The following is a 19,889-nucleotide window of genomic DNA, read 5'->3' on the forward strand; positions in this document are numbered from 1 at the left end:
TGGCATAGCGGATTAAACTGCTGAGCTGCTGAACTCGCTGACTGAAAGGTTGGTGATTAGAATCCGGGGAGCAGGTGAACTCCCAATATTAGGCCCAGCTTAAGCCAACATAGCAGTTCAAAAACATGCAAATGTAAGTAGATCAATAGATACCGCTCCGGCAGGAAGGTAACGGTCATGCTGACCATATGACCTTGGAGGTGTCTATGGACAATGCCGGCTCTTAGAAATGGAGATGAGCACCACCCCTTAGAGTCAGACACGACGAGACTTAATGTCAGGGGAAACATTTATCTTTACTTTTTATACAATAGTTTAAAGTATTGCAGCCCATCACATAAAGCTTTTTATATTAGATCTAATTTAGGACTTGGCAATTTTAATATCATTTTTAATAATAAACTAAAGTCCTTCTTCTTCCCCACAGATAAATTCTTAACAGAATAAAAGCTCAAAGATTTCTTCTTAAGGAGCAATGTTTTACAATGGGTCTTAGATAAAGGGGTATAACAGAACTTGAGCATCTCCTTCAAATTAAAGCAGACCAGTGACAATTTCAGTAATATATTTAATGTCAGAAATTTATTATATACATCACTTCCTTCAGCCTTCACTGTGCATATGCGAGAGCATACAAAAGCACCAGAAAAAAAGGTTATGCTTAACAGTTTTTTACCTGATTTGTCACATTGTGTAAAACACAATGATGTTAACGAAAACATAGCATGGACTCTAGAAACATCCTTTGTTATACACTAACACTTGATTGTATCACACTGACTCAACAAAATAAATAAAAATCCCAACATAGTCATCACAATTTATTCACTAGTCTCTTCAAGACTGCATTTTCTTTCCAATCTGTTTGGTCTCTTGCTATATATGTAGAAATACAATTTAGTTACAGGGGTAATTAAGATTACAGAAAGCAAAGGCCAAATAAAAACTAAATAAACTAGCTAAACATGAGATCTTATATAAAAATACAATTTTACAGATTTTGAAAGAGCTCTGTTTTAAAAATCAGAGTTATTCACTGATAATGAATACACGCTGCCCTGGTCTCTGACAGATACTTCTGTAAAAAAGTATAAGTACAGACTTAATAAAATACTGAGAAGACAATTGTAAAATGAAGCATTTTGATAAATATAAAGTGCCCTTAATTTTTGTTTAGTAATACCAATAAATACTAACTACTGTATTTGTGCAAAGCAAAACTTGGAAGGGCTTTATGAAAAACTACCTATTTCACATTATTCAATACAACATATTTGACAGCAGAATTACCCCTGTTTCAACAGTCATGAAAATAAGTAAAGTATATTTTAAAAGGCACATCATCTAGTCATTGAACAAATATGCAACCCAAGTTAGTTTTCATAATTATCTATGAAGTTGCTAACAATGTTTGATATCTCAGGAAGGGAGATACTCTAACTTCTTTTTTAGCTTTGTAATTTTATTTACCTTAGGAGAAACCTTGAATATTTTTGTTTAAGTATTGATATCAGTCAGTGGCCATTTTTTAATATGTAAGATAAAGAAATACGAAAGATTAACAGGGAAAGTATTCAAGATCACACCATCTGAAAATATAATAGTTTACCTCTGGAATGCAAAATTACTCAGGGGTTCAGAGTACTATATGAAGAGTACATTTTAATGAGTGATAGATTATTAGTAGCAACACTCATAGAATCACAGAATGAGTTCGAAGAGTCCACATGGGCCATCTAGTCCAACTCCCTGCCATGCTGGAAAAACACTGAAGTGTTTCAGAATGAAGTCTTGAATTAAACTTGAAAGAAACCATTAAAACCAAAATGCGGATTACTGTATATATAGGGTTTCTGCCCTATATAGGGCACTATTATAAATTCCTTACAAGTTCCAAGGCTTGTTAAAAACAATTATCTGCACTGATGCTATAGTTTTTTCACAACAGAACTGTAAAATGAACAGCAACTTTATATTTTAAAACTTTATATTTTAAAATGTTTCCAACAGTCATCATTTTGAATGAGAAAAAAAATGATAAATGCCCGATGGTTGTTGTGCAGGACACTTGTTCATATATATAATGATTATATCAAAACAGATTAGTTTGGGCATATATAGAAAAAAGTATAATACACATAGCTCTGGAAAAATAGCAGTAGGAAAAACAGTAAACTTCAGAGCTCTTGGAAAGCAGCATGCCCAACTATTTTATTTCAGAATATGCAATTTTAAAAAGTTTGAATAGTTTACATTTTGGCTCTGCTGACTGAACAGTTCTTGTGTTGACACATAATTAAAATACAGAGTCCAGGCTTTCCAGATATTTATGACAAATCTACTTTTACCAGCAGTTAAGAGCAAGTCGCTTCTGTCGACTTGCTCCTGACACGACAAAAAAACAACAAAAAAAACCAGCAGTTATTAAATCCTTAGCCACTCCTTGCCAAAATACCCTGTTGCTTGGCTACTGTGCCCAAATCTTCATCAACCGTCATTTTTAGAACTCAATTTATATTGTTTGAGAAAAATATCAAGTTCATAAAAGAGCTACTTGAAATATAGTCAGTGTTCCACATTCATTGGGGTTAGTTGGTGCAGGACCTCTATTGATGTAAACATTGGGGGGGGGGGGGGACCATGAATGAAAATAACTTTGATTGTTTACCTGAGAAAACACCTCTCAATGAATCTCTAGGTCAGTGGTTCTCAACCTGTGGGTCCCCAGGTGTTTTGGCCTACAACTCCCAGAAATCCCAGCCAGTTTACCAGCTATTAGGATTTCTGGGAGTTGTGGGCCAAAACATCTGGGGACCCACAGGTTGAGAACCACTGCCCTGGTCTTTCATTATGATACTGAGATAAGCTTCCAGTAGAAATGGATCACAAAGGACCTAGATATTCCAAGAACAGTGGAGCACAGTCTGGGTCCCTCCAGGTGTTTTGCACTTCAGCTCCCAGAATTCATAACAATTTTACTAGCTAGGGCTTCTGGGGGTTGGAGGCCCAAACTTCTGGAGGGCCACAGGTTGTACACCACTGTCCTAGATATAACATTTCAATTAAATCCAGAAATACTCAAATGTCAAACCTGAAAATGTGGAGGATGTGCACCATAGTGACTTAAGTAGGAATAAAAATAGAACCTGGGACTGAAATTGCAGAGTACAATTTTGTAGGACTGAATGAATGTGTACTTCTTGCTACATAAACACATTTACTATGGATACATTTAATTTGTAGTGCATAGCTCAAAATCAGTGTATAACCAATGGTTTAGAAACAGATTAAAATGAATTCTTAGATCAGCTATAAAGAATTATTTCTCATCTAGCAATCTATTTATCAGTTCTATCAAGCAGGTATACAGAATTATATAAATATGCCCATAAGTAGACAAGACATGTCAATCCAATTGGTATTGTATATAACAAATAGCCCAATACTAGTTGTAATATACAGTGGAAGGCTTTGGAGGTTACACAACAAGCACCTCATTTGCAATTAGAAAACTAAAAATAGGAGAAACTACATTTTAAGGATACCTAGAAATATTATTAAAATGTAGTTTAGCCAAAACCATAGAAACAATATACAAAATAGAAAGTTTGCATGTTTCACATATGGTTTTAAAATTATTTGTGGCAATGAAATTGAGGCCTAAGACCCGTCGCAAACTAGCCTCCTGCGGGAGCAAACCTTGCCAGCACGTCCCTGACGTCATGAGACTCCGCCTCTCGCCCCGCCCCTTTCTCAGCCTCTTTCTCCGTGCCAGAGTGGTTTTTCCTTTGCTAGGGCAGCATTGCCAGCGTACTCTCGTTGTTGGCAGAATTCAAAGGGGCGGGGAGAGAGGCGCAGTCTCATGACGTCAGGGACGTGCTGGCAAGGTTTGCTCCCGCAGGAGGCTAGTTTGCGGCGGCTCTAAGAGGCAACCTCATAATTTGGTCCCATTTCTATTCAAATAATTTCTGCATGATTGAAACAGCTGCATGGCAACGGAGAAAGAGATCAAATGTCAAACTCTCAGTACCTGAAGGGAGATTTCAACCTAAAGCACAGAGAGATAGGACAGATTTTCTCAATTCCCCAAGAGAACAGTTTCATTTGTATAGGGGGAAAAACAATATCTAGAGTCAGCAAAATAGCTTAGCAAGGGGACAAGAGCAAATGTATGTTGTCAAACACGTAGTGGCTGGCTCTTTCCTCATGCTTAGTGTTGCTGTTTGCAGGAAGATAGAACCCACCAACTAATTTGTGCAATCAAAGATCTTGATTTTTCAGGGTATTTTTGCTTTTTCAGATTTTTTTTTTCAAACAGAAATCACAGTACATGTTAATATTGCTTTCAAAATAACATCAGCTACATGTTTTAAATCTGTGCTTTACTGAACAGGAAAAAAACTCCCACAACTACATTTTGACATGGGACAACATGATTTTTTGAAAAGAGAAGATAATATGGACATTATTCAATTTTAAAGTAAAACTAAGAATTAAGAATGCAGACTGGCATATTGTGTAGGCCCACTTGCTGCAAGCCAGTGCATAGTCTGTCAGTAGTCTGCTGGCATCCTTGTACTACTCCAGGCAGTAATATCATTCATTTCCATTATTCCAACTAATATCCTCCATTAGTGCATTTTTTATTTTGTAAAAAGGTAATCTAGGCAGGTAGATAGGGGTTGGGGAAACCAAGAAATCACCAGTTGCATCCTGGCATCCACAATACAAAGAAGATCTCTCCATTTTGTGAGAAAACTGGGCTTCAATATATGCTTTCCTGAAGGAGGAAGGAAGTAGAGATGCCATTTTTTTTCTAACTCCTCCACCTCCCTGGAGCCCTCACCATAACCACTTCCTCCCCCTATTCCTGAACAGGAGGGGTAGTGCTCATGGGGACTGCTGGTGGGAGGTGAGGAAACAACCATCTGTCCAAGTCACGGACCTCCAATGACTGCAAAACCCAGCTGAGTAATAGTATGAATCCAACTCATATGTCTAGGTTTACATGCTCTACACAGTTGCTCTCTCATATGCCAAATATAACCGTAGCTGAAATCTGGAAGAAGTAGAATAATGTAGGAGAAAGGAAGAACAATGGAAAATCAGCTGTGACAAATGGGTTAACGTGTTCGTAGTTTCTTTGCCTGCTTCTTCTGTTTTAGTTCCTCCTCTTCACGTCTCAGCTCTTCCAAATCTTCTTGCATTCCAAGTCTCAAGCTAAAGAATAAATAAATATTCGCACTGAATTTATGAGGTATTTGTGACCCAAATAATCCTAAACAGATTAAAATCCAAGTTAGAATAACTTCCCTGCCTCCCAGTTACCAGAGTCAAACAGCCTCAAGGTAGCCTTGGCCATTTTGCAAAGGATTGGATGTTTGCAAACCCCAAATATTTAAAGGAATGGAACAGCACTGGAATAGTTTATGCTGTTTCTATTATGTGATAAACGGAAGTTTTACACTACATAAAGTGGAGGCTTTATGTTTGGCAAATGACCAAACAGAAACTAAAATGTATTAACTTATCTTTCTAAGACACGTGAGGCTTGAAATGTAGCAGTTACTGAAAACAGCAGCATGCTACAGGGAGCTTCTCAAACACATGCAGAGTGTGTCTTCTAGATCCATAGATATGTTTATGTGGTATATTACAAAGTGAATTGCTATTCAGAATGTGGGGTTAAGGTTGGGGATAAATAAGCTTCATCGTACTTTTAAACAAAATTTGTGCCACGATTTTTTTGACTGAGGCTAGGGAATATTGTAGCTGGGTATAAATTATGAAGTCAACTTCTCAGTTCCATCCTAAATACTACACCAAGGTAAAACCACATTTCATAGAATCACAGAGTTGGAAGAGACCTCATGGACCATCCAGTCCAACCTCCTGCCAAGAAGCAGGAAAACCATATTCAAAGCACCACTGGCAGATAGCCATCCAGCCTCTGCTCAAAAGCCTCCAAAGAAGGAGCCTCCACCACACTCCAGGGCAGAGAGTTCCACTGCTGAACAGTTTTCACAGTTAAGAAGTTCTTCCTAATGTTCAGGTGGAATCTCCTTTCCTGCAATTTGAAGCCATTGTTCCACATCCAAGTCTCCAAAGCAGCAGAAAACAAGCTCCCTCCTCTCTATGACTTCCCCTCACATATTTATACATGGCCATCATGTCTTCTCTCAGCCTTCTCTTCTGCAGGCTAAATATGCCCAGCTCTTTACGTCGCTCCTTATAGGGCTTGTTCTCCAGACCCTTGATCATTTTAGTTGCCCTTCTCTGGACACATTCCAGCTTGTCAACATCTCCCTTAAATTGCAGTGCCCAGAATGGACACAGCATTCCACAAATGTATTTGCCACGAAGCACATATTCAGTAGGAAGCTTCAGCCAACCCACACTTCCAAATGAGTGCATCTCTCCATTTAATTGTAACTATGTGTTCACAAGTATTTTTTTTATAAGTTATGCTGCAATATCACATAAAAGCAGCCCCATATTTAGTGTACAGAAAGAATGGTCAAGACAGCATTCTTAGAGGTTATTTATACATGCCATAATTCTTAGTTTTATGTCCCCATTCAGTGTATTATATGTGAATTTAAAACCTGGGACCACTGAGAATCACTGACTGTGATTTGTTAAAGCTTTGCCCATGAAGTTGGATCTTCATTGGTAGCGAGGCATCAATAAGAAACAAGTGTGTACACATTAGTCATCCCATATTTTATATTAGTCATCATGACCAGATACCAAAGAGAAAATATTATGTTAATTAATTCAGGGAACCAATCATTTATGTCTAAACAGTCAAGGTGTGTAATTTGTGACAGAAGAGTATATCTCAAATCTACAGCCTTCTAGAACATAAATCTAGCTTAGAGTCAAAATCTCAACTGTGAACACTGAGACAAATAAAATTGTTCTGCAATTGACATGAAACACTAATTTTGACTGTGCTAGACCCTTCTGGTAGAGACTCAATGTGTTACATTTCTAGAACTTGGCTGTCCTTATTTTCCAATGTATGATTCACATTTAAACATACTTACATTAAAATGATTCGGCATAGCTCATTAATTTGAAACTGGATAGGGAAGTCACTATCACAAATGTTAACACAGGACTGACATTTATGCTTCATGCTAACATGACTAAGTCCCTTGGAATCACTGTATGCCACACTGCCAGATATTTATTAAAGCAATATTATGTCTCATTCCAAGTTTGACAAATGCAGCACACAATCCCTTGCGTTCTCCATATTTGTGATACTATTGTATATGAATAATATTTTGACATTCTCCAAAGCATGGAAGATTCAGGGTCAAAATCTAGCTCAGTCTTGGGATATTTTAAAATTCATTTCTAAATCAGAGGATAAGCTTTTCAAATACTTCCTGTTAACTGAGGATATAATTAAAATACTACAGAAAAGCTAAAATAAATATGAAATGAATTTACGAAATGAGAAGTGGTAGAAGATTACAGGTTGATTATGATCTAGAATTACCTGAATATTCCTTAATGAATTGGATAAATATAACTCTAATACTTACCTCTTAGCCTCTTCCTTTTGCTGCTCTTTCCAGCTGCTTTCCATGTAACGTAACGCATAATCACTTTCATCTTTATACCTGGAAGTATAAATGTGCCTTCTCAGATTAGGAATCCCCCATCTCAAGTCCTAGAAGCACTTTAGTATAATTAATATTGCTGCACACCGCACTATTCTAATCCTACATGCCTCCTGCCATTTCAGCAGTTTTAACCCTGTACCCCACTGCTCTGGCCGGCCCAGTTTTTAAAGTGTCCTGATGTACTGTCACTGTTGTTATTATTCTGCTTAACTATTTTGATTTGCTTTGTTTATTGTTGTGTTATGTTTTTACTGTATTGTTCTGAGGCTTCGGCCGTGTAAGCCGCATCGAGTCCCTCGGGAGATGCTAGCGGGGTACAAATAAAGTTAATAATAATAATAATAATAATAATAAGTAGTATGGGGCATTCTCAGAATTGTAAAAAGAGAAATGAACGCTTTTCAAACCCCAAACTGCAAATATACTTAAACCAAAACAGATTTTTCCAGTGTTATACTTAACAATAGCTGTGCCAAATGTGTCTGCTGGGACTAGTAACTTAAACCTAACTAATCTCATGCTCTCATGTATTTTATCAATTAAGCATATTATCTGTGCATGCAAACACACATCCACGTTTTCTAAAATCCGTGAAAGCAGGCCATATATATATATATATATACACACACACACACACACACATATATATACATACATACATGCATACATGCATACATACATACACATACACACACACACAATCCCTGCAAAATGTCATGCAAACTTTAGCATTCACAGAATCAAGACCCTGAATTATGTTGTGTGAGAAAAATACTTATTTTACTGCAAGTGATAATAGACAGAAGTCATAAAGAACTTCTGCTCAATTTCTGTTCTTCTGAGCAACTTTTTCAAAAGCGAAAAAACATTAGCAGATAAAAATATGCACTATTTTATCTTAATTTTTAAAAAACGTTTCCATGCAAATTTTAGTTATATTTTATGTTATTTTCATAAATGTTGTAGAACTGTGCTATGCTATATATATATATATTGTTCCAGAGGTATTCTAGATGAAAATCAAGGTGTTGCATTATGTATGTCTGATGGCGCGCACACAATGGCAAAAACACCTAAGGCTTCTTTGCTCACCTCTTTCGATCATAGCCAAATATTTCTCTAATATGCCTAGAAATTTCTTCTTGGGGTTCCCCTTCATCATCAATGAAATCCTCCATTTCAGAATCTTCTTCATCTTCATCATCTTCATATTGCCTTTTGTAAGTAATAGGTGGAAGAGAAGACCTTGGAAAGCCTAGAGGAAAGAATATTCAGAATTATAAAACAGTACAAGTCTGATTTTCTGTGGCATTGAAATATTTTTTGGACAAAACATTTGTTGTCATGAAGCTTCACAGTTTAAGATATAGAGCAACAAATTAATCACTGTAAAGGTCTTAGATGCAAAAACTACTGATATGATTATTTACAACCGTAGTGCTTTTGTATTCGTTTTTTCTACTTGATATATTATAGCAGATCTCAAAAACTGTGCAGTCAGTGCCAGATTTAGGATAAACGAGGCCCTGTTCTAGTTAGGTTAGGAAATCTCTGACTTAGGCCCTGAAGGAGGTAGGCCTACACTGCCTGCTTTGTGACATACTCTCGTAGACTATCAACTCTATCATAATGTCTGGAATTGCTCTGAAACAGAATGCCTTCAAATTTAGAATTACACCACATGAGCAAAATCCAGTTAAAAAATTCTTCTTTTTTTTGGCAGGAAGATGGCCCCTCTGACTATTTTTTTAAAGCACACCTAAGCACAATGGTAAATCTGGCACTGGGTGCAGTGTTTGACTAAGGAGATGCTCAAATGGAAAATAGTATTGGCATACTCATTGGGTTTCACAATCTTTTTCCTTTCCAGAATGGCTTAGCAGTCCTTTTTGTGGAAATGGTGTCACATAGAAATGCAGTGAGCAGAAAACGTTTGCTATGGGGCATGGTATTGATCATGTCACTGCTGTTTTCCACAAAAATGAAGGTGGCCTACAATGAAACAATAATTTCCTCCCTAACAGAAATAACTGTAATGCTTTATATCAAGGGAATTTTCCGAGCCTCTCCAGAAATGTCTGTCACAAAGAATAATCAATTAAACTCTCTTAGGGCTCATCATGCACGCATGCATTTGAACTTACACAAACCAGAAGTCACATTAAGTTCACCAACAATTTTTCAAATACACAATCATGTGATTTGCCCCTGTTTGATGTAGATGATTTTCCACATTATACTTCATGTATACTTGGAATCACAGCACTATAATTCTATGGTGTGAAAGGTTGCTCAAATCCAAGTAAATATTTAATGGATTAAGCTGTCTATTACCTTTTGGAGAAATACATTAAATTTGTGTTTGATATTATGAGGATTATTCCTCAATGAATTTGAGGATGCAATGTCAAATAGTTTTAATTAAACAACATATATATGGGGGGAAAAACAAGGAATGTATATCAGCCAATTTAAAATAATCAACTGTTGAAATACCTTGTGGGGGGATTCCAGGTCTTTGCTGGGGAAATGGCCTCATTCCATTAATTTGGGCACTGCCAAGCTTTGGGACCAGATTTTTAGAAGAGATTGTTTCTGATACAACAGTGCACTTTGGTTTTAGAGTTCCAAGAGAAGCACTACTTGGTCGGCCCGGCCCGGATCCCAAGGTGCTACTTCTTCCCAGTCCAGTGTTCAGGCTGCTACCTGGCCGGCCAGGTCCTACACTTTGATTACTGGCAGAACGCCCTGGTCCTGTACTGCTGCCTGGCCGGCCAGACCCCATACCCAGTGTGCTGGTGGGTCGGCCGAACCCTGTGCCTGATGTGCTGCCTGGCCGGCCAGTTGCCACATTTGAGCTGCTGCTCAGCTGCCCTAATCCTGAGCGGTTCCCTGTTTGCCCAGGAGCCATACTTTTTGACCCATGTCCTGTAAGCAAGCTGCTGTTTGGCTTCCCTGCCCCTGTACGTAAACTGCCCTTTGCTTGTGAAAGAGGTACTCCTGTGGCTGAACCGCTGCTTACTGGCTTGGAACTGGAATTTTTCACATTTTCATGCTGGGCAGCAGCCACATGAGCTGGTTTCGTAGGGTTAATCTTTTTTTTCAGACTAGGTTCATTAGCAGGAGGTTGTTTGAGAGTTCCATTTGCAGTTCTTTTCAAGACCTGAGTATGGGAACTAGGCCCCAATTTCCTCCCCTCACTGGATACAGGTTTACTCTCACTGTTGCTCTTTGGGTTTTTTAAAAACCCCTTAGTTGCTGAAGGCTTTGCTTTTTCAATGTGGTTAGGTTTGGAAGAAGATGACAGCTTTGATTGCTTTTCAATTAATTCTGGTCCTTTGGGTTTCTTATCAACACCACTGTGTGAGGGAAGACTTCCTTTAGAGACAGTATGTTCATTTGCTGAATGTCTGCCATGTTTAGCATTTTTTAAAGCCTTGTGCAAAATTTCTTTTTTGGAAGAACTGGATGCAACTATAGGTTTCATCTCTTTTTCTACCCTCTTCTCTTTCACTGCAACTCCTTTTCGATTTTTCCGTTCTAAGAATTCCCGCTCTCTTAGTTCTTCTGCAGTCATGGGCCTTTCTTCCGTTTTTTTCACTATTTTAATTTCAACTGGTTCATACTGTTTTTTTTCCGCCAGTTTCAGAAGATCATGAAAATTCATTGCTGGAGGTGCACTTTTGAGAGCTGCCTTTGGTTTCACTGATGCTTTGGCTGGTTTTTCTTCATGTTCTTCTAATTCATGTTCAGATTCTGTCTGACTATATTCATACTGTTCCATTTCATCGCCAGTCATGTGTTCAGCTTCTTCTGGGTTCCTATCAAAGCTGCTTCCACGGCCCTGCCTCTTTTTGGGCTTCTCTTCCATAGGAATTCCATTATAGCCACAGAAATTGTCCTTTGTCCGCGAAGCCATAGCTCTGGCTTTTCGGTCATGTTTCAATTCAATACGCTTAGCTAGAAGCTCTTCTTTTCTTCTTTTTTCCTCAAGAACTGGAAAGAAGGAAAATTTCTGCATAAATATTTATATTCTGGCTATACAACACTTAAATAATCAAAATGCAGATGAAACTTAAACATTACACTTGGGAACAACACAGAATTTAATTAACAGCCTCTCTTTATACACTGCGGCTGGGATCCAAATAGCTGCATAATTAATTCGGCATACTCAGGAGGGTATGGCTTCAGTTTTTCAAACAGCAGCCCCTGATTCCACATGGCAAATTGCTGTGAGGGGACTTTCAAAGAGCCATGCTGATATGGCAGCACAGGGACCAGAAGGTCTTTCTATAAATGGGGAGAAATAGTAGTTTGGAATTTTTTTAAAAAAATAATTGCTATGCTTTAGAAGGTCTCAATGTCAGAGCTTCTCTTCAGTGCACAGGTGATTTTCTAACTATTTCTGCATTAATATGGAAAAGATACTATAAAATTATCAACTTTTGACAAATTTGTCACAGATTTCATTTGACGCTGGAAGCCACTGAACATCCAAAACAAAAGGAATAATGAAAATAACAACTTTAAAATGCATTAAATGTTATTCCAAATGGAATGTGTACAAAGAGTGAGTAATTGACAATGGTCTAAGGATAATAAAAGTAATTTTAAGCAATACCCTTGTTTTTCTGTTCTTCTTCTTGCCGCTTGAGGAAGGCTCTCACAGCTGCTGATTGAACACCTTTAACTTTAGGATCCTTTTTAGGGGGGCCTACTGCCAAGCTATATCTTTTCTGTAAAGACAAAGAATAAGGTTAATTCATACCAAATCCGAGTTTTTTTAAACAGTTGCTTCCACAATATTCAGGGTGTTTGACAACTGTGATAGAGGTTCCCTCATGTTAAGATCTACCTTACAAAAACTGCAGTACAACCTGTTGCTCCCTCACTTCATAAAGATGTAGACTGATGCAGGAGTAAATCATACCCAACAGCCCTTCTCTCACACTTCTCTGTAGGTAAATTGAGAGGTTTTAGCAAACAAAACCAAAAAGATGCATCACTACAAATAAGTAAGGACCCACTTTGCCACTTTGTAGGTATAAATATTTCAATATTTCAAGTGAGGCTGTAGGCCTCACCACATTGTTCCTAAAACAGGTGTTTCACCCAACAATAGACTCTTCCTTGTCTAGAAAATCAAAAGTCAACCAGCGATTGCTTTCTGAGGGTAACCGCTCTATTTGTCAAAAATACTATGTTTTCTACATAATTTTAATTAAAAGAAGCAGCATTGAGGCTTTTTGTTATTTTCACAAACTGAGCTATAATTACATTTCCAGGTGCACAATAAATATATTTTACGTTTTGAAACTCCTGAGTTTACTAATTTTAGGCATATTTAGTCTTAATAAAGTATATAGCTTGTATGGGGCATTGAGCTCTTTTACAGTTAACTTGTTAAATGCTAATAATTTACCATTAAGTGGACAGCACTGTTATTTCATTCTGTTTCATAAAACAACAGTTGGTCTTTTTAGTCAAGGAAAAAAAGTTTGGTTATTCTTGATGTGGCTTTTAGAAACTATATACATTTGTTATATCTTAGCAGGTCCAGATCACCACTGTAATGGCTGAATGCTACAACAATGCAAACACCCCAAACAGCTGTTATTGCAAAGCACTGGACCTTTAAATGACAAAAACTGAAAATCACAAAATTTAAAAACTAATTTTTAAAAAAGAGGATACACATGTCTTGCAACATTAGTAAAAATTACAACCTCTAGCAATGTTAACTTCAAACCAATTCCCTTTTCTTACAATGAGCAGAGTTACCCTCAACAACAAAAAAAAAAAAACTAAAGTGAAAACAGCACCTGCTTTTCACTTTCGAAACTGCTTTTCAACTGTCCAAACTACAACAAAGATCTCTCTCAGTTCTGATTGACCTTGCTTTAAGTTCAAAACTACTCATAGCACAAAGCAACAACGAAGCTGGAAAAAGCGGAAACATTTTCTTAAGTTCTTGTGTTATATATAGCCAGTTTCAATTCTTGTGCTATAGAAGGTATTATGTTACTATTTGATGGGTAAAAGATGCAAGCCATATGTTACTATTAGAGAGTAAGAAGATAATACAGCTAACAGAGGCTGGTCAGATGTTGAAGATCTCTAGTAATGGAAATATCATATACAGTCATGTATAAGTAAAGGGCACCTTTTGGGGCCAAAATTATGAATTTTGATGATTTTTTGACCAAAATTCCTGACATACATGAGTACCACTAAACATGTTACTAGTCACATCACTTTAAAAACAGGTAATTATTTCTTACTGTGGCTTTCCCAAGGGAGATAACCGATAGGTCTAAAATTTCAGTGAGACATGATGCAATACTATTATTGTATTACTATAAAGCTGATATATCAAGCATTCTCTCTGTGATAAATCAAGAGACAGTTTCAATGCCAACCTCACATTTTACAATAAGTATGCATTAGCTTATTCCTTAGTAATTGATCATTCAGGTATCAAATTGGAAATTACATTGAGGATAATATAATACATGCGTAAATGTTAATATTTTGCACACATATATTCACATTTACTCACAAGTAAATCCCATGAAATAAGTAGGATTCATTTCAAAGTTAATAGGAAGGCTCCAAGGGCACCCTTTCAACAAAAGGAGTCTAAGCAAAGCACAGATCATATTGGAAAGTGACTACTCTTATCAGAAGTGAACCTTTGAACCCAGCTTTATGTTGCTAAGGACTGCAGCCTTAGGGTAAATTAAGTACATTACAGTAAGTGAGCAACATCCAGAAGTAAACAGTATGGATATAATTCTAGTCTAACCCTTTCTTGGTTTTAACCATGAGCAATTTAAAATAAAAATTTAAAGAATTACATTTTTCTATTGTGCCGTCTTTAAATCCTGTCCACTGAAGAGATCATACTGAATATACTATTTGAACATCTGTTTTCTAAAATACATATTGACAGATTCTACAAAAGACAAAAAAGCATGTATAGCCAAACACATTCTCTTTTAGATGCACACACAAGTCTTGCAGCTGTTCTTTATGCAACATATGCTGAAATCTATCCTATGCCCAAGAGGACGTAAGGGCAGGAGGATTCAAGGGGCTCTTTTTTTCTTGAGTGTGTTCTGAATTTGCAGGAGGGTTAATACTCTCAGTACTACCAATAAACAAAAGCTTTATAGTACAGAGTTGCAAATTACCTATTCAAACAAATAGCTAGAGCATGGAAACAACTTTTTTTACATTTCAGTTTCAGGAATTCCCCCAACCACAATGGTAAATGGAAGATTTGGTAGTTCAAATGCTGTCAATGTGCACTTTGTGACTACTCAGTGCTAGCTTTCAGTGTAGTAGCAAGTCTCCTCCAGAAAAGATAAAGCATTCACTGATATCATTTCATTTTTGGCACAAGAAGAAAACTACTACAATTTATACAAGCTCTCCCCCAATTATTAGTTTAGCTATGCAACTTTTCTATTGTTCTACATTTTTATGTTATTGTTTTACAGAGTTCTAAGAAATGTTTTGTTAAATAAAATAACAGTGGCAACACATCACCTTTACTATGTTTGTTTTTACAGCTGCATAATGCAGAAATTACAAAGGTCTCTCCTGCCAAAATTAGTGAAGGTTTGAACAATATATTTCAGCTGAATGCTAATAAGGTTTCTTCATTAGACAGAAAAAAATGGTTTTCTGTACGATTAAAGCAGGATACAGAGCAACTTGATAATACTATATTTTGAGTATATTACTTTCTATTCATCTCTCTCTATATTTGTAAATGTGTATATATGTGTGTGTGCGTGTGTGTGAAAATATGTATGCATGCTTTTTTGTATGTATCTATATATGTATTTTCCAAGATGGCTCCCACTTCCAGAGAGCCCTGTGATTCCCGTAAACAACGGATCTGTAACAAACTGGCACACATACCCACCATGACTAGCACAAAATAATGGAGGGGTGGGACTGAACTTTGATAATAGGAATTGTAGTTCACCACACTTTCAGAGAGGACCTCCAGAGAGCACTTTGAACCACAACAACGATGGATTTCAACCAAACCTGGGCACACATACCCATCACAATCAACATTTAGTACTGCAGAGGTTTGGGAGGAATTGATCTAGGATGATGGATCTAGACCATACTTGGCTCACATACCCATTATGACCAAATTTAATTGTTGGCAGTGTTTGGGGGGGGGGGGTGGATGGAACTGGGATGATAGGAGATGTAGTTAACCCACATCCTTATGCATTTTCTAATGGGGCCATTCATAAATTCAAAAGCTGTGACCTTTATAATAAATAACATTATGAACTACCTAACCCGGGCATCACCGAGTACCTAAGGTAGTAGAGAATAAACTCACTCCAGGCTGTGATGCCAAGGTATGGTATACTGTATTTCAGGAGAAGGCAATGCAAACCCCTTCTGAGTAAGAAGACCTTTATGAAAATCATGAGGTCACCCTATGTCAACAGGAAACTTGGAAGGCACATGTACCCATGCTTTAAAGATCAGGATCTCACACTACATTAAGCAGTCTACCCTTGGCACTACATGACACTCCCCTTTATTTCTTCTCTGCTCAAAGAGATATTCCCAACCATCTAGAGGAGATCTGGGGAGACTGGGTGGAGGAAGGCTGCTAAAGGGGCATTGCTCCTCACTTCATACTGCTGACAGAACTGCTTCCATCACTGGAACACCACCAAAGAAATGGTCTGAAGTAAGGAATAGGGAACAGATTTGCTATAATGACTCATGCATTGAATTTCTAAAAAAATAAATAGCTTCTATACTGGATTCTCCTTTTTTTTCACTTGTAATACCTTACTTCATTACAATTTAACATACTGAGATGCAAGACCTAAAAAATGAGTTGAAAATATTTTTCAAAATGCAGTTTTGAAACTTTAAATGTAAGTTTAGAAAATCTTACTCTCTGCCTGAACTCTCATTACTACTCTTTATGTTTGTGTACTAATAATTCACTTTTTAGAAATTTATGTTTATAAAACACCATTAATAATCATACTACTTTACAGAGGAATACAGCACAAAATGATCACAAAAAAGAAATGCAAAAGTTACAATGAAAGATGAGATATGGCTGGAAACAAAGCGTATGAACTGATAGTTTTCTTATTAAGGATTTTGAGGGAAAGAATACATCTTGTTACAGTACAATTTCCACTGCAATTGCAGTTTTGAAATAGCAACCAAGAAATACAGTAAATCTATACTTGTACTCGTTTTTACTTTCTTCAAAAGATACTCAAGAATCTGTAAATTAAATTTGGACAAGTCAGGTTATTATAAAACACACAACTTAATTACTAGAATACATATCTAAGTCAAAGACGTTATAACTATTGTTTGTGTGAAGCACAAGTAGGCATATTCACATTGTTAATATGTAATTAACTTTTAGATAAAACAGACAAGCAGAAGCAAGAATGCACACCCACATATAAACAATATACCTGAACATAATATATGTTTGAAATAAACAACTAGTATGAAAACTGAGACCAAAGCAAATATACAATTAATAGTATTAGCAAAGGTGAAATTAAGGGTTTGTTTTTTGTTATGACTGATTCTGATGTTTTTGCCCTAATTTACTCCAAACATATTTCTGAAAAATAAGCAAAATAAAGTAATTTCTGGTTTATCCAACAAAAATGGACAATTCTACCCAACATCTTTGCTACACATTTACTGAAAGCTGAAAGAGATCCTTCTAAACTAGCACAATATAAACTAGGAATACCTAGCATGAGGTCCATGTAGAGACCTCCAGGGTTCATTAATCAGGTATAAAAGTTTACTGCTTTCTTTCCGTTTTCTTCCTATAATTTTGAAAAGTGTGTTCAAGTAAAGTTTTCTGGGAAAAGGCCTATATCTTTGAATCAGATTCACAGAGGAGTCTGTGAGTCCAAAAGAACCACCAATACAGATGAACTGAGTCAATTAACAGAGAGGATATGCATACATTTTTCTCTACCGTTTGTATTATCAACTTCACATTCTTCCTTGACAAAAATCTCAGTATGTCTCAACACAGCATCTAATACTAGTGGTTTAGAAGACAAGGGATTTTAATTCAAGGAGAGAACTATGCTTACATTGACATCAAAGATATCAGTAACCGAGACCTTTGGTTAGGCTGGGCTTTTTAAAGGGATTTTAAACATATAATTACAAAGGAAGATGGATATTATTATTATTTATTTCATTTCTATCCCACTTTTCCCGACCCCAGAGAGGAGTCAAGGCAGCTTAAAAATCTAGCAAAAAATCAATGCCACACAGGTAAATAATAAAACACATCTCATCAAAATATAAAACAATCTTAACATATAAGCAATTTAATCAAGTATCAATCAATCAAACAGATTAAAAACCATATGAAATGCCAAGTCATGACAAAGAGAAAAAATGTCCTTTCATAAAGAATCTGCCAAAAAAGGGTGGAGAGGAACAGAGAAGGGTACAACTTGAGGATAAGCTTGCCTATCTGCTGGAGAATGAAGATTAGTTCCCACTTGTGATCTTCTCCCTTCCACATAGATAAGGCTTTTTTTAGCCAGAAAGCCAGCCTAGTACCATGAGACCCTGGTATCCAAAATGCCTTGGGGGAGGGGAGAAGTTTGCCCATGTCTGATCTACACTGTAGAATGAATGTGGTTTTTGACACCACTATGGTGCAATGTCATACAATCCCGGGAATTGTAGTATGACAAGATCTTTAGGATTTTCTGCCAAAAAGTGCTGGTGCCTCACCAAAATACAACTCCTATGATTCCACGGCACTGAGCCGTGAGGATTAAAGCAATTTCAAAGTGTTTCAAATTCTAAAATGTAGAGATGGCCTGTGAGCCAAACCTGAAGCGGTTAAGTAAAGAGGACACATTTCACCAGCCATGGCTCAAGACAAAGCATGGGCAAACTTGGACCCAAACTTGGCTCAAGACAAAGCATGGGCAAACTTGGAGGGGGGAAAGGAAGGGGTCTGAGGCTGTGAGGAATGGTGGGAGTTGAAGTCCAAAACACCTGGAGGGCCCAAGTTTGCTCAAAACTATGGGATCATGGGAGCTGTAGTTTTACAAGACACCTAGCCTTCTCAGCTCAAGCGTGTTGACACTTCCCCAAGCTACAGCTCCCATGATCCCACAGCACTGAGCCATGGCAGTTAAGGCGGTGCCAAACTGCATTAATTCGGCAGCGTAGATGCACCCTGTGCGTCACCCCCAGAGCAAAGGGACTGAGGAGCCTGAGCCAACCGTGCTGCGAGGGTTTGGAGCTGGGCAAGGGGGTGTACCCCGGCCCCACTCCCCTCCCCTACATGTGAAGAGGGGAGACTCTCCTTCCCCTTCCCTCTGGTGCCCCTCACCGGCGTGGCGCTGAGCCCCTGCTGCTCCGAGGCCATCCTGAGGATGTGGTTGAACTCCATCCTGGGCTCGCCGGCTTCTCCCTCTCTCTCGCTCGCTCACCCAGCTGGCGAAGAAAAGTTCCTCGCCGACGCCCCTCCTCAGCCTCCCCTCGGCGCGCTCACTTCCGGTTCCAGAGCTCTATTGCCCCCCGCACACTCTCTCCCTCCCTCCGCCTCCCCGGCTTCTACGTCGCTTCGCCTTCGTCAAACCGAGGGCTTTGGTCAGAGGACACGTCACTTCCGCCCTGCTGGAGAGCGTACACGCTGGGCCCTTTTTTCCTGTCACGTGATAGAGCGCCTTTGAAAAAGCGAGCGGCTGCAGCTCTGTCGCACGCATGCGCGCGAAGTTACAGCTTTCAATTGGTCTAGTTAATCTTAATTCCGTGATGCTAACGGTGTGTAAATCAGTCGTGACGTCACGGAAAATGCCTTTTCAGAGTGTTGTCAAAGGGCCCTTCCACACAGCCCTATATTCCAGAATATCAAGGCAGAAAAGCCCACAGGAGTCAACCGTATACCATGCAGCTGTGGACAAGTCTACATAGGGACCACCAAACGCAGCATCGCCCAAACACGAATCAAGGAACATGAAAGGCACTGCAGACAGGCCCGTAGCCAGGATTTCGTTTCGGGGGGGGGGGGGGCTGATTTTTTTTCAGGGGGGTTTCGGGGGGGAGGCTGAGTTTCGGGGGGGGGCTGAGTCTGAGTGAAAGAGGGTCTAGCCTAGCAAACCTTTTGTATCATTACCCCAATACCCCCATGCATATGGGATATATTGAGTATGGTGATCAGATCATGATATGAATAAA

The 19,889-nt window shown here is 38.1% G+C and overlaps 1 protein-coding gene across 1 annotated transcript; it reads right to left on the minus strand.

Annotated features, from left to right (window-relative positions):
• Window positions 1-551: 551 nt before the first annotated feature.
• SPTY2D1 (SPT2 chromatin protein domain containing 1) lies at window positions 552-19,324 on the minus strand. Its single transcript, XM_060768169.2, has 6 exons — window positions 19,042-19,324; window positions 12,262-12,376; window positions 10,134-11,633; window positions 8,730-8,892; window positions 7,557-7,634; window positions 552-5,220 (listed from the first exon to the last, which is right to left on the minus strand). Exons 1-6 carry the CDS (start codon window positions 19,099-19,101, stop codon window positions 5,124-5,126), a joined length of 2,013 nt encoding a protein of 670 aa, XP_060624152.2. The 5' UTR covers window positions 19,102-19,324; the 3' UTR covers window positions 552-5,123.
• Between the last annotated feature and the right edge of the window lie 565 nt (window positions 19,325-19,889).

The sequence above is a fragment of the Anolis sagrei genome, chromosome 1 (assembly GCF_037176765.1).
Source record: "Anolis sagrei isolate rAnoSag1 chromosome 1, rAnoSag1.mat, whole genome shotgun sequence".
NCBI lineage: Eukaryota > Metazoa > Chordata > Lepidosauria > Squamata > Dactyloidae > Anolis > Anolis sagrei.